The sequence below is a fragment of the Dermochelys coriacea genome, chromosome 22 (assembly GCF_009764565.3).
Source record: "Dermochelys coriacea isolate rDerCor1 chromosome 22, rDerCor1.pri.v4, whole genome shotgun sequence".
NCBI classification, from domain to species: Eukaryota; Metazoa; Chordata; order Testudines; family Dermochelyidae; genus Dermochelys; species Dermochelys coriacea.
Genome location: NC_050089.1, coordinates 7714707 through 7730829, shown reverse-complemented (window position 1 = coordinate 7730829; position 16123 = coordinate 7714707). Strand labels below are relative to the sequence as shown.

The 16123-nt window shown below is 46.7% G+C and overlaps 1 protein-coding gene across 12 annotated transcripts in view; it reads right to left on the bottom strand.

The window, feature by feature from the left end:
- Positions 1 to 16123, bottom strand: part of NTM (neurotrimin) — a 669964-nt gene that overhangs the window by 108270 nt on the left and 545571 nt on the right. For all 12 annotated transcript variants that reach the window (XM_043500940.1, XM_038380967.2, XM_038380972.2 and 9 more), the window contains one exon: positions 14129 to 14361. In XM_043500940.1, coding sequence (XP_043356875.1) covers positions 14129 to 14361 — 233 coding nt within the window. The remainder of the gene's footprint in view (positions 1 to 14128; positions 14362 to 16123) is intronic.

Here is a 16123-nt window from a genome sequence, read left to right as displayed (position 1 = left end):
ATCAACTCAGAATTTATGCTCAGGATTTAAGGTTTAATAATGCAACAGAAAATCAATATTTAATAAAGCAAATGATGGAGAAAAACACGGAATCAGAGATGAGGCTGCTGCACCGTTTTCAAACTTGTAACTCCCAGAGGAGATTGTGTTGGCAGGATGGATCCGATACCAGACTGGCATGCAGGAGGCAGCAGGTCCCATTGATTCCAACTCTAGTATCTAGGGGGCTCAATGGTTTTTTTTATTAAAGAACAAACAAAGAATTACAATGAAGGTAAGAGCCTAAATACTCATACACAGTGATCCAAAGCTTACAGATAAGAGATGATTAGCAGCTGCCTCTCGGGGGCGGCGGGGGACAGGATTGGACTGACAGGGATGACAGGAGGGCAGGATTAAGATTCATTGGTAGAAAGGCCTGGGAATGGAACGGTCGGGGGACACTGAAGGTCAGGACAGAGATACATTGGCGGAGAGGGATTGGAAATGCAGTTCGGACAGGCTGTGTGGGAGCCAATTGGAATAGTCAGTGCACGGAAGGTCCCAGGTTAGGAGCATTGACTTAATTGGCACAGGAATAGAAGGGGTTAGAGGTGTATAGGTCGTGATTGAGATTCATTTGGGAGAAGAGCCTAGCACTAAAATATCACGAAAAGGTGCGGCTCCACAAAGCATCCATCCACAGGTGAGTGGCAAGTCTAGGGCTTTAACTGACACCAGATACTCCGCTGGTGTAAATGTGGGCAGCTCCACTGAAACGAATACATAGATTTACACAGAGTCCCAAAGACTCTGGCAACTGGGACTCCTACCAAGAGGCAGGATGAGTCACCCAGCTCCAAGGCTTTGACTGGATAAATCCACCCCAGAACACTGACTGTGAGATGAGCAGCAAGAGCCATACCACAAAGGGGATTGCGGATCTGACTGCTGGAGTTCACTGAGCAAGAGAACTGCAAATTTGATTCCAGCAACAACCCTCTCCCCTGGTAAACTGCATTGGGCATTAACTGATAGTGATTAAGAGCAGGCTTCATAACCATCCCGTGTGGACAGGTACCAGGTTTACCATAGGTTGCTTACATGTGCAAAGTGCATTACACGTATATGCAACATATGGGGACAAAATCTGCAGGCTACTACCATTGCCAGCTCAGGGAGCTCTCCTTCAGATCAAATAGGATCTTGGGACCTTACGGATCAGGATTCTAGACCTGTGTCCCTCTGTGTGTGTGTGTGAGTGTGAGTGTGTGTGTGTGTAAGTGTGATATCACTGATTTATACCATGATTCTGTCTGTACCATGTGAAACCATTATGGTGTTCCATATCTTGTGGAAATTAACCGGCTCCATCCAACTTCAGATGCTGGATGGATTGTATTGGGGTATGTAGTTCAAAAGAGTCTATGGGATTTATGGATTTATCTTAGTGAAATCCAACTAAGAAAGTAACAGGAGAGTATGGGGAACAAAGACTGGGCAGTAAAGGATAGTGACAACCCCAGACTAGCAATATCATTGTTTGAGATGGGCCTCTCACAAATCCCTCCATGATCCCAATACCCCATAGGGTTTGGGGCTGTTTGCAAGCCATAAGCCTGATTTTAGGCATTGCTGAATGCTCTACTCCTAGTGGCAGGGGATACTCTGTCTTATGAATGGTCCTGCAGCTGAAAGAGGCTTTTGCTGCTCCTTCCCATCCTCCTCCACCCCCACGTCCTGTTCCTCATCTGTCTGATTAATAAAACCCAGCCATTTCCATCTGGGAAACAAAACATGCCTCTAACCAGTGAGGTGATGCATTTTTCATGCATCAATACGCAACACGTCAACCATTGCCTGGCATGTGGCTCGCAGGTGGGTGGAGGTGGCAACTACAAGGCAGAGAAGCTCTGTGCTGTTCAGGGGCTGACAAGCACTCACCATGTGTAGTGGTACATGGATTAACAGCTCCAGCACTCCAGACTCCTCTGCCAGGAGCTGTGTGCTTGTGCTACCCAGCCGCTGCTCCAAGAACAGGGTCTGTGGGCCATATACCATTCCAAGAAGCACCCAGTGTGAATCTGGAGTAACCTAGAGTTACACCTGGGGCAGAATTTGCCCCTCCTGTAAAGGAGGCTGACACTGAGGCATGACAATGCTAATGTCCCCTCAGCGGCTGCAAGGAGAGGGAGAGGTTTTAAGTGACTAGCTCGCATGGCCATCCAAGACAAGGGTCTGTGTGGGCATACAGAGCAGCTGAGCATAAGGAAGGCAGCGTGAGGCCAAGGCGGTTAGGAGAAGGGGGAAAAATTGACTGGTTATATATATGTCTGAATGGAGACATAGGACCAACTCCTGCCCCCTTTGTGTGCACTGAGTCTCACTTTACCCTAGGGGCAGGCCTACGGAAATCAATGCAAAGCACTGCAGTGTGCACCAGGGATGCAGAATCAGGCCCATGAAGCACAGGAACAAGGACTGCATGCTGGAGGGGAAGGATTTGAATCCTTACTCTTAGCTTTGCCATACCTAAAATCACAGGTTCAAACCCCAGTCACACCAGGTTCATCCTCCTGATTTCAGGAGATCAGTTCAGTCCCACACAGCTTATTCTCTGAAGTCTTTTTAATGAGACTCAAGTTCTGAGGTGCCTATAGTCCTCCAATGCTTTCCCATAATTCCTGCCATATGTTAAAGCTATATAAGGCAGGGAGTGACATCATTGGTTGTTCGCTTCCCACATAAGAGGACTCCTGAAAACACCTGAGGAACAAAGACTGAGCTGGGGGAAGTGCTGGACCCAGGCTAAAGGGATTTCTAGCCTGTGTATGAGACACATGGAGATTCCAAGCTGCAAAGCAAGTGTAGCTTGTGCCTTAAGAATCTGCAGCCTGCTTGTATCATCCATCAGGGTGAGAGATTGTTAATTCATATCCTATCTTTCTAGTATCTTTAGACTTAGTTTGTGTTTTGTTTATTTGCTAGGTAATTTGCTTTGATCTGTTTGCTATCACTTATAATCTCTTAAAATCTATCTTTTGTAGTTAATGAACTTGTTTTCACTTTATCTAAACCAGTCAGTTTGAGTAAAATGCATGGGAAATCTTTGCTTAAGGGGCAAAGACTGTTGCATATTCCTCTCCACATTCAGGCGGAGGCAAACTGGATAATAAATTCATATTGGTTAAGATTTGGAGCAAGGCAGGATGGTACCACTCTGGGGTCCTTGGCTTGTAGCCTCTCTATTGTTGGTTCATGGAGTGGCTGGTTAGAGAGCCTGCATGTAACTGCAGCTGGGTGTGTCCCAACCTGTGTGAATGCTGGGGGAGGTGTAGGACTGAGAGCGGGTCTGGAGCTTGTCACAGCAGCACAGTGAGAAAGGAAAACCAGGCTGGTGGGTCAAAGGGCTCAGTGGTACCCCAGTTCCAGGTGGCACCCCAGGGGGAACCCATTGCAGTGGTAAATTCATAAATTGCACCCAGAATCCAGGCTCAGCCCACTAATGCTGCTGCAATGAACTGCTCCTCAAAGTAAATTGAGACAATCACAATGGCACTGTCCTTCATCTTTGTGAGGTCACCAGTGAAATAGCCAATAGTTTTAACATTTCAGCTGTCATCATTAGGGCTCAGAGATAATATTTTATTGAGTAAATAGGGAAGTTCATAGCTCTTTTTCTCTCTCTAGCGCTATTGTTCCAGGCTCTCTACAGACTCAGGCAAAAGTCACTGTGTTGAACGCCACCTGAAGGTTACCTTTATAACGCCTTGGTCTAGAGAAACTTAATTAAAATATATAAATAAACACTGAGATTCTGGAACACACAATGGTGGTCACTATAGAAAAGTACCGGCTTGCTGAGCCTGTCTACAGAACCCTCTTCTGGCCCTTCTGCCGATGACACACACAGAGGGAGTCTTCCCATGGACTCCAGAGACTGAGCCAGGCTGACAGAGAGAAAACAGCTCGGCTTTCAATGGCAGCCTGAATGAACTGCAGACCGGGCAGAGGAATAGCAAAGGCATTTGAGTAATTCATGCATGGTAATGAGCCTTTAACAACCAGCCCTTCTCTTGAGGAGAATTAGCTGAGGTTAATTAGATGTCTACAGCAGTGCAGAAGAGACAGCCATTTTGACTGACTCCCATTCTGCACCCCTCTGGTAGATCACAAACCCTACTGTTGAACTCCTGACCTCAAAGAGTTCCTCACCTTTTCAGGAGTAGCCCCAGCCCTGACACACATTATAAACCCATTGAACCAATATACCAAGTGCACTGGGTGGCTTCTCGCTCTTCCCCCAGTGAGCGACGTGCAAAGTAAACTGGCACAACATTAGTAAAAGAGACGTGATTCGCGCTCGTGTTCCTCCCCCCATGTCCCAGGAAAAGGCTTCTTAAATCAGGGGAACAACTCAGACTGTGTGACGCATCCCGAGCGTGGTGCTGAGGCCTTGTTTCGTTGCATACTAAACAGCCCAGTTGCAGGAATCGCTTATTAGGTGAGAGGAGGGAAAAAAAACTGGCGGGAGATGATCTTGTTTATCTGACTGCAGGTTTGTTAGGGTGCCATGGCTGGCACTTAGTATCAAGGGGTGCAAACTGGCTTTTCATACAGCATCAGAGATGGGTTTTATCTTGGCTTTATCTCAACACCATATCCCCTCATCCAGTCCTTTGCTCCTGCAGCAACAAATACAGCTGTCTCCTGGAGCTATTAACTCCGAGCTTCTATCACATTCTCCAGTAGCTTATTGCACAGGTTTGTTGCTCTGTGCTTGGAAATTCTTCCCTTGGCCTTACACACCAAGAGAAGGTACCTGAACAGAAGCCGCGCTAGCTGTAGTCAGCTATGGGCACAAAGTCAGAAATGAGTTTGGTTAGACAAGGCCATAGATGACTGTGGAGAAAGCTGCTGCTCACTGTGGATGTGACATCGCGCGGAGAGGTGGGTAACACCTGCCGTCTCACAAGTACATTCACAATAGCTCCATCTATGCGTTTAGATACCACAGTGAAGAGCAAGGTATAAGCACATAGACCGAGAGGCGATAGTTAGGCCATACTGCCTCACCCGATCACACTGGCTCTATTTCATCGTTATCCCAGTGTCTGGCCAGGACCGCCGTGTTGGATGTGAAAGAGCTGGTGACAGCTCAGACTATATAAGAAACTGGAATGACTTTACCTGGATATTCTTATCTGGTTCAGCAGCAGCCCTGTCTAGTGCAGTGCCCCCAACCAGCCGCTGTATCAGTGTTCCCGAGTAGGTGTGAGGCTGTAGTTTTCCTGTGAGTTGCTGACATAGTCACAGTTGCCCCGGCCTCCAGACCTCACCGTGCTGTGACCATCATGCTCTTGAAATCCACTCTGACTGCAGCTACTGCAGCATGGCCCGGCATGATCGCTTCACAGCATTCACGGGGGTGACTCAGTGCTACTAGATCCCGGCCAGCTGCCTCTTATCCAACAGGTCTTTCAACAGCTAAAAAGCCACCTATCTCACATGAGATCTGGGAGTCGGGCCTGCTGAATGATTCCCATTACAATCAGGAGTGCGAGGCATGATCCACATAAGGGCCCGTGGCTTTGCAATTCTCTGCCCCTCTGCCTTAGCCATCCCTGAGAGCCCAGCAGTGGGGTCCTGCAGGGCACCTTTCCTTACCAGTGGCATAGGGGTTGACTGTGCTGTACATGGCGGCCATCAGTGAGGTGCTAGGATTTCAGGTTCTGCTCTGGCTCAGGTATGAAGCCAGGCGCAGATTATGCGTTCAGTTCCCCTGCAAGCAACCCATATGCTAGGGGCCCGAGTGGCCAGAAATCGAGGGCCTAACTCTTTTCCCACTTATGCTGTTTTCACAACCATTGCCACATGGGTTGCAATGGGGTTAATCCCGATTTACACCAGTACAAGTGGGGTGGGGAGGAGTGAGGCCTTAGAAGCTATTCTTATTCTCATGTGAAGAAAAGGAGCTCACGCTGCCAAAGGAAAATTAATTGGGCAGAGTTCAGTGTTTGAATGAAAACAGACACACAAAGGAAATAAAAGGCCCAATGGTCCCATTATCTACACCGCGCACACCTTGCAGAGAGGCTCATAGGGCTGCATGCCTCCACCCCGCACGACCGCATCTGCGCCATATGGGAGGCGAAGTGCCCTGGTTCCACGCTGCTGGCTTTCCTATGCCTCAGCAAGATATCAGCACTTCCCCCTTCCACCTGAGCTACACAGACCCCAACTCCCGGCAAGCAGGTAATTAATAATCAAACAATGGCAGGATTTGCAGATTAACCCGACCCAGGAAGAAGTGGGAAAACTCATTTACACCAAACACAGTGGGAGGGAGTGATTAGTTGCTCTAGCGACAACAGAAAGAGTCAGATAGGGCCAGGGAAACTGATAAAGAGATGGAAAAGTGCTAATATCCCCCAGGTTGGTTTGTCTGAAACACTAAAATTCCGATGAAGTGAGCAGTAGCTCATGAAAGCTTATGCTCAAATAAATTTGTTAGTCTCTAAAGTTCCACAAGTACTCCTTTTCTTTTTGCGAATACAGACTAGCACGGCTGCTACTCTGAAACCTAAAATTCCCCTGTTTTCTATCATGCAAATGTGGCATCTAAGTGAAATGCAACCCCAGCCAATGCGGTGCTCCCCTCACCCAGTCTGTTTCCAGTACCGAGAAAAAGCCCACTTTCTTTAATGCATCTTACAAGGCTGCAGGAATCTTTTGCAGGTCGAGGAGAGGGAGTGTTACAAATATAAATAGAGCTTTCCAGATGCCATCCTTCCCCCTCCCCACACTCTTCTGCCTGGTAACCCATGGCAGGGCTGTGTTTGCAAGACTTAAATAGCTTATGTGTCCTATGGGGAGCAGGGTGAGGGGGGTGGGCCGCTAAGGCTGAGACAGAGTAGGGGCCAGAGGCAGGTTTGTTTGGGATCCCCAGACCAAGGCACTGTTTCCTGGAGAGTGCAGCAACCACCCAGGTGGCTGAAAGGAGCAGGCAGAGCTTGGAAGCATTTACTCATTAATTAGATCTGCAAGGGGAACGTGAGGATGAAAGGAAGGAAAGCTGTTGTGTCCCAAAGGTTAGTGGGTTTTGTGTGAAGTCCCCTCATTCAGAACTCACAGAGCCACACCAGGTTCCTCCGCGCAGTGTCTCACAGATCAGGAGCTGTGGCCTTGCATTTTGCAAATAAGGCTCTTCCAGGATTCCAGGGGGCAATTACATTTTTGTGGCATATACTCTGGTCGTTCCTCACCCATAATCCCTCACTGCCCGCAGCCTTCTCATCCTGACTACCCAAAACATTGCCAGGAGCCCAGGAGATGAAGTCTTTTGTGCCGGTGCCTCTTGATTCTATTTAACACAGTCCATCTATGCATGGCAGAACTTTCCCTGAAAAGAAACCATGCTCAACAGGTACAATCTGTAGGAGGCTTCATTGTAACCCAAACACACTAGGTCAGGTAAGAGAAAGGCAGCCTCCCCAGAACGGTCCATTTTAGTACCAGTGATGAAAAGGGAATGTTGATCCTGCAGTTTAGTTTCAGTGAAGCTTGAACGAAAGTAAAAGGAGATCTGATGAGTCACAAAACTGGGGATGGAGCACAGAGCTCCCAAGATCCATCACGCTGATAAAGTCAGGTGGAGCTGTGGGTGCTAAGAACCACTAACACTTTGCACCTAGCTTGTTGGTTTGCAACCAGCCCAGTTCATGAATAACCAGCACCGACGTATTTTAAAGTGGCCACTGAATTTGCAGGTCTTAATTTTCGGGTGCCCAACTTGGGCTTGATTCTCAGAGTTGCTTTAGAGTGCCCACAGCCCCAGCAGAAATCAGTGGGAGTGGCAGGTGTCCAGCACCCCTAAAAATCAGGTCTATGGTGTCTTCAGTTCAGTGCCACAAAATTGAGGCTCCCATATCCAGTGGCCACTTTTGGAAAAGGTGAGTTTTACTGTTCAATGGCCTGGGTGACCTGAGTTTGGTGGATTGCCATCTGGCTCTCCATGGACAAGCATCCACATCACGGAGCTCACCATCGTACAGTTAGATCTCTTGCTGGCATTCTTAGCAGATGGGACAGGGAATGAACTATCCTTTCATGACAGGGGTCATTCCCTCCTGGTGTGGGTTGAGGCTCTTTGGTGGTGGGAGCTGCTATTCCTGCTGAACCCCTTTCTTTTGCATTTCTATAGAAGGCTTTCCACCTCCAAGACTGTCAACCCAGCACTAAATAGGTATTATATCCTCTTCCCACTGCAATGTTCCAGGATACCTTATATTTTGCTACCCCACTAAGACAACTTGCCCCTGGGAGGAAAGAGGATATATCAGTCCAAGAGAAGAAGTCCATAGCGTGTGTTGACATCTTCATTGTGTATCCCCGGATTACATGCATAAATCACAGGAGCTCAGAGAAGGTGGAGGAAAAGGACTTCCCGGACAAAAGTGGAAGATCTCATGGCCCTAGAAGGTTGGATCCTTAGGAGAATATAGCCTGCCCCAGAGCAGAATTCAATGGCTTCTTGAGAGGTCCTGGTGCACTCACTTCCAGAATTTTGCCCAAAGGCCCTTTCCTATGTCCAAGTGCTCTGTGTGTGGCCACCTGGTCATATCATTTGTTTCAGATTATTACCTTAACTGATTGTATTTAAAATTTGAGTCATTTCCCCGCAGTTAACCCTAGCAATGGGACATTATTAGTTATCTGAGATGGGGCTCCACTACTCTGAAAACGTGTCCTGCAGAGAGTCTGCTAAAGTCTTCAGAAGGTTTGAGAACGAGATGTGGAAGGGCTAGAGTTCAGCCAGTCTAAGGAGATTTCAAGGCCGGGTCTCCAAAAGGAGTCACACAGGTGAAAGCTGGGGGGGGGGGGAGGTGAACGATGGACAAAGTGGCTCAGGTGTTATCATCACCAATCAAAATCTTCCTCCCCCAAACTCAAACTCCCTCCTAGGAGACTGAGGCAGCTCAGATAACTGTTTCCAAGGCTGCTTTGTTCCATTTTCATAGCAGCGCTGGTGCTTCCCGCCCCGACCTCAATCAGAGGCAGAAATGCCAAAATTCCATAAAGGGAGAGGACTAGAAAACAGGGACCGAATACCCCGGCCCAACTCTCCTTTTGGACCCTTCCAAATAATCATCACAGAACAACAGGAGATGCTCACATTCTGCAGTCGGAAAAGCAGCTCTTTGCTCTAGCCGTGATCTGCAGCCCTTGCTGTCCAGAAGCTGGCTCACAACTGGGTTTGGGTTTGTTTCTTGAGAGGGGAGATGAATCCCCCTTCCTCCCCTCCCCTTTAGTTTAATAAAAAAGTTCGTTTGGGAGTGAGTGTCCAAGCAGGACATCAGGGACCATGGCATTGGGTCCCACAGATGGAGTCAGCACTGACAGTAGGTCTGACACCGGACCACAGAGTGCCACCCTTTACACAGGGTGAGGAGTTGCACTTTCAGAGACTGTTTTTTTTACAGGCAAGTTATACTGGGTCATATTATTATAGGACACATTTTCCAAGGGCAAGACGTGTTAGTCCCAGCATCCTGACTGAATTCTACTCTGGGTCACTACAGTCTGTCTCCATTGTACTTTTAATTGAATAAAATATTCTTCTTCACTTCCTGCCCTAAACAGCTATGTAGCATTGCTGTGTGCTGTTAAACTGTTGTTGCGTTCCACCCCAGCAGTGGCTGCCTTTTGACGATGAGCTAAGCAATTCCTGTAGAAAACATAAGGCCTGATTCTACAAGGTACTGAATACCCTCAACTCCAGCCGACCACAATGAGAGCTGAGGATGCTCAGCACCTTGCATGATTGGACCCATCATTTTTGAACCTCTTGAAGATCCTCTTTGGAGTGATGCTCTAGAAAAATAAGACAGGATTTGACTTAGGTATCCATCGTGACAGAGAGAGGGGTCCGGATGCTTAAGGATATGGAGAAAGTTACGTCAGGAAACCTGGCAGCAGAAATCAGGACAGATCCAATATAATTGTGTTGTGTCACCTCAGTGCCTGACGGCAACTCCAGAACTTTCAGGTGATCAACTTCATCTTAAGAAACCCAGGCAGGTAATAACAGACTGCAAGATAAACAGCAAGAATTTGGGGTGGCGATGCACCCCCTTTCCATTTCACAGCTAATGGAGATGGGAAAAGTCCGGCTCTGTTTAGTTTTCTCAATTGCTTTAAAAGGGAGAAGGAGAAGGAGGGAGGAAAGGGGGAAAAAAAGCTCTGAAATCTTTTTGGTCTTCTATTCATTAGGCTGTCAATAATGCTCAGCCCCAGCATATTGACAGCGGATTAGCATAACGCAACTCTGTGTACCAGACCAATGCCTTTTTAACCCAGCTTGTTGCCAAATCAATACACCCATCAGCATTTGAAAATTAGCCTGAGATGAGATTCCAATACTCAAGCTAGTGTGTCATGCTAAAAGGGCTCCCATCCAACTCGGAGAGAAAAGACTGTTAGCAAGGGATTATACGTTTTCCATTAATCCTCACCCAGACTGCCCTCAGCTAAAATAGCAACATTTTACACATCGCACCATGCACACTCCTTCCTGCCCAATACACACCCACACAGGTCCCTTCAGTACAGACACACATGCACATATGTAAACACTAGTGAGTACACACTTTCTGAAGACCATGCATGCACATATGGCCTGAAAAGTGGGCATACATTGAGCTGTGCTGCTGATCAGGAAGCAGATCAGCTTGCTACATGATAGTATACAAACCAGTCAGCAGTAGGTCGATGACCCTCAGCTTGTCAGCCCATCCCTATAACATAAGCGTTTTCCAGTGCTACACCCCAACTAGTAACTGTGGTGGTGAAGAGGTTGAGAAATTCTACCGCAACATCGAGCAGGATCTAGCAGTGGTTCACTGCAGAGACATCTTAATAATCTAGGGTAACTGGAATGCTTGCACTGGTCCCGAGAGTTACCCAGAATGGTGCAGCTCTGTTGGGATGTTTGGCTACGCCGAGACAAACAGCAGAGGACTGCGACTCATGCAATGTGCGACTAGAAACGACTCAGTCTTAGTGAAGACTTTGTTCAATCACAAACAAGCAAGGAGATGGACTTGGACATGATTGCATTTGTGACTCAGAACAAGATCGCCTTTGTCATGGCCTCGAAGAGATGTCGTCTCAGTGGGGCAGGGAATCGATCCTTCAAGAAGGCCGACATAGGATCTGATAATAAATTAGTAATGGCCGACAAAGATCAAACTGGGAAACGAGAAAAGAGCAGCAAGTACCTCGGAGTCCATTATAATGCTGACTCACTGAAAGTCCATCGAGCACAAGTGGAATGTAAGAGGATGATTAAACAAAAACTCCAAGCATAGATCAGGCACAGCACATCATCTCCTGCTGCATTACAGAGACCATGGATGGTCTCCTGGGGAAATGGATCCTAAAGAAGAAACCTTGGATCACAGAGAATATTATTGAGTTATGTGATCAACGAAGGAAGTTAAGAGCACAAAGGAAGACCAATGAAACTGCAAGAGAGCAATATTCTTGTTTAACACAAGAAATAGGTTCACAGATTAAAGTGGCAAAAGAAGACTAGTTTGAATAAGAGTGCTTCAATATACAGAACTCCTTTGTAGCAAATACCCCTAGCAAGGCCTATGAAACCATTAAGACTCTTTCAAAAGGTTTCCCTGTCAGAAAAAAATATTGTTTCACCCAGTGCTTTGAGTAGGTATTGCTGAGAACATGAACGAAACAAATTCTAAGTTGGAAGTGAAAGAGGCAGGAGCAATCTACACAAGAAGCTTGACTTGTCCTGGTGAACCTCCTCCTATGTCACAGTTGAGGATGCAGTGGGGTCACTGAAAAAACAATGGAGTAGATAACATAGAAGCAGATCTAATTAAAAGTGGAGAGGGGCACTCATCCAAGCATATCATAAGTTTGTCAATGTGATTCGGGAGTCTGGAAGACTCAGAAGAAGCCGCAAGATTTGGACATAGTCCCTGATGGTTCTTATTAATAAAAAGAGGCACTCTGATGTTTGTAGAAATTACTTCATCTCATTATTGACATGCCCTAACAAAATACTTCTGTGCATCGTTCTGAAGAGAACTGTGCGCAAGACAGAGAACTTTCTGGCTGAAGAACAAGCCAGGTTGAGACCCAAAAGAGGTCCAGTGGAGCAAATATTTGATCTGCATGTACTAAGTGCAAAAGTGCTGGGAAGGTAGTAAATGTCTTTGTGAATTTTGTGGAGGCAATTGACAACATACGGCACACACCTCTTTGGGTAATCCTGCAGCTTGTTGGTAAAAATGTAATAAAACAGATAGAAAATATCTGTGGAAAAATGACAGTTTTGTTGTTTGTGGGCCGTGAGCAAAGTAGTTGGATTATTTGGGGATAAGTGTTAAACTGGAATGCATGCATCTCCCTCTTCAACTGTTATGTTGAAGACATTTTAAGAACCACCACTAATGGAAACATACAAGAGAGTGTACCTGTTGGTGGATGAAAAATTTGTCATCTATGCTTCAGGAATAAAATGGACCTGATTGGATCATTGCAAGAAATGCTGCAAAAATTGGTAGAAAACTATAGTGGTGGAAGCAGAGAAAATTAGGTCTAAAGAGATCACATGGAAAGGCAAAGAAGATGGTGACATCTACATTTGTTGAAAAGCGAAAGATATTTCTACCCAAATCTAAGGAGGCACTGGAGTGGGTTGAACACTTCAGACACCAGGGTAGTATGACTACAAGGTACACTAAACATCACTCAGACAACCAACACAGAATCCGACTCATGACTGCTGCTCCAGCAATACTCAGCCAAATTTGGAGAAGCAAAAGTATTACCATGAAGTGTAAAATGAAATTGTGGAGTCTCGTCTTCAGCGTCTTGCTATGTGCCTTTGAGACGTGGATGCTAAGGAAGCAGGACATAAAGAGTTTTCTGCCTTCAAATTGAGATGCTACAGGTGATTGCTTCGCATTAGCTATACCTCGCATATGACTAACGAAAAGGTAATCACCCAAATGTACAGCATAACTGGAGTGATCTCTGAGATCCTTAAGGTGATCAAACAAAGATAACTTGTTTGTGGGCCACTTGGGTCAGATGAGTGGAGGAAGATTGCAGAAGCAAGTTTTGGAGGGACTGGTGCCAGGGGGCACCTGAGCCAGGTGTGGTCTCATGCTGTCACTGACTCAACGGGACACAGAATGATGCTTCTCAAGGCTGTGTGAAGATGGCAAACGTGCAGGAAGATTAAGGGCCCGTGACTCCCATGTGCTGTGTTTACTGTGCACTGTGACGTGACTCTATGGCACTTTGCACTATGAGAGAATGGATGTATGGACACACAAGTGAGCAGCCTGACTGGTGTGCATGCACGTACTATTGAGTGCACATTTAGAAAACACAACTCTCCAATACAAACATCCTCCCTCCTCCCAACACAGAGAATTCTCAACCTCTCGCCCCCCCCCCCGGCCCCTGTGGCGCACACACATCCGCTCCCAACACACAATGATGGAGCCAATGCAAGTATCTTTCTTCCAGCACGGATGTGCTTGCTTGCTCTCCTCCCTCTCATCCACTTTCCACTACTTCAAACATAATTTGATTTGCTGTTTCCCTCCAGTGTGAGAAAATAATGGTTTGAACAGCTTCTGTGTCACACTCTCGAGCAGCTGAGGTTGAGGCCTGATGACTATTCAGAGGGAGTCAGGCAAGCCCTGCCCCATCTTCCCAGAAAAAAATAAAACACATGGACTTTGCTCGATTCAGCTTGGGCTGCCTGGTCCTCGCGATCCTGCTCCACTTGGGGCTAAACAACCCCCACCATGACAGTTGGACTGAGCCTTAGGCCAGACCGGCAGGCTGTGTGGGAGAGCTGGGACAAGGCTGGCAAAGAGCAAAGGCAGCGAGTGGAATGGGAAGGGAGATGCTGTTGTTTGGGAAGAGGGAGACTAGGATGGAGCCACAGGAACAAGGGAACTGGGAATAAAGGTCATTGTGGCAAATGGGAAGAGGAGTTGAAAGGGGCCATTGGGAAAAGGAACCAGGAGAGATGGGAGAAGAGAAACCAAGGAAGCAATGAGCTCCTAGCAGCCCAAGAAAGCCTGTCTCCCCTGGGCCTTACCTTGCACGATGAGATGCACCCGTGATGTTTTGGGGTGATTGTCTGTCTGCACGGAGCAGGTGTAGGGCCCCTCATCATACACGTCCACATCCTGGATCTGGATGCTGTACTGGGTTTTGGTGTTTGACAGGAGCACCACCCGAGGGTCCAAACACCACTTGTCATTGCCGGCATAGAGGATGCTGCTGCGATTCAGCCAGGCCACTCGAGTGACTCTGTTATCCACGGAGCACCTGAGGGGAAGGAGAAAAGTGATTCATGAGCACACCGCCCATCGTGGTTATGCTTCCCACCACCTCTTTTCTTTCTGTCCTTTGCTTTTTTTAGCTTTGCTGTGAGCAGCAGTTTCAGAGACTCAGTAGCACGGGTTTCCCAGGAGGAGAACTTCAGCACATTGCCTGCTGTGCTCAGGGCTTCTTGTTCCATCTAAAATTCCACTTGAACCTCAGAACAGTTCAAGAGGATTTCCAAAAAGTTTCTCAATTACTTTAGAGTCACATGGCTTGGACTCCTCTCAGTCCATTCCCAAGTGGCTCTTTGGGGCCCCTTCATTCACCCTGAAGCTGCCTTTTACCAAGTGCATACAAGCCAGCCTAGTTACAGCCTTAAACTTTTGTCCAAATATCAATTCAAACTTTTTTGGAAACTTCAAATCTCTTTTCTCCCCCAGCAAAACCTTATTTTTCATTTCCCCCAGAGATCTCCATCTCCCTGCAGCCAGGAGAACAAAAGGTGAAGCACAGAAAAGGAAGCTAGTCTCTCACAGTTTCTGGAAGCAGGAAAGAGAAAATATCTTCTGTTCTCCAAAGTATTCCAGGCAGACAGTCTCAAAAAAAGATCAGGACACTCATCCAAAGAAAACCTTTCAACTTCCTAAAGTTTTCCCATTGCAAGCATCCTCCCTTCCTTTCACTCATCCACATCAGCACCATATCATCTTCTTAGCAGTCACTGTCACTAAATGCTGCTTCCCATATCCCCGACTGCAAAGTCAGAGTGCTACCGTGAACCCAAGCCCCTTATGTGACAGGAGAACATTCAAGCATCCAAGCTGAATACAACTGTGTTCCTTTCAAAGCATTTAACATCCTTTATAACCCAGAGAAAGAGCTTTGTTAGACATTAGTGACAGAGGATAAACCCACTCAGCCTAAGATCCTTTGTTTATATTCTCTCCAGTCAACTTCATTACTTTTTCCAGCAGTGGTGATGCAAATTAACTTACAAGTTAACAAGCGAGGGAGCAGCAGAGATCACAGAGGTAGTACGTGGAAACCTCAGTGAATGGAGGTCAATGGAGTGACAGCAAGGATGACTGTGGCCCCAGCGTGGGGTTTGTCAGGGAATTTTAGTAACACTGCATGTCATCTGGGGACCTTGTATTTCCTCAGTGTTAGCATATTGGGGGTGCTATTACAGTCTAAGTAATAAACAATGATAAAAGTAACATGGAAAACAACTAAAATCACCATTAAAATTCATGCATCTCTTTGCCACCACTCTCTTGTATGCCTCTATGCCCCCAGCCACCCCATTTCTTTCCTCCCTACTATATCTATTACTCTGTTCTTGACCTATCATAGTGCCTGCTGCCCAGCTATATGAGGGACAAATGAGCTCTGTTGTAAAGTTATCGGTGAATGGACACATTTTGAAGGAGGGACTCATGGACCCATATACAGAGGTCACACATCATCATGAGTGGAATCCTCTTGAGAGTGAATTTGAATAGTATGAATCTCCATCGATAGTGAACAGAATTAAAGATCCAAAATCACAGCAGTGTGTGAACTGCAGTTCCAGTAAACCTTACTCAGGGTGTATTCTCCCGAGATGGTCTAGGCCTGGGAACTGTGTCTTTTATTCTTGGTGCTCCCGCTGACTCAGTGTGCGATGCTTGGAAAATCATCTAATCTCTCTGTTCAATAATTGTCTACCCATGAAGACTGACTTACTTCACAGAGATCCAGCAAGACTACTTTCACACTGCTTCAT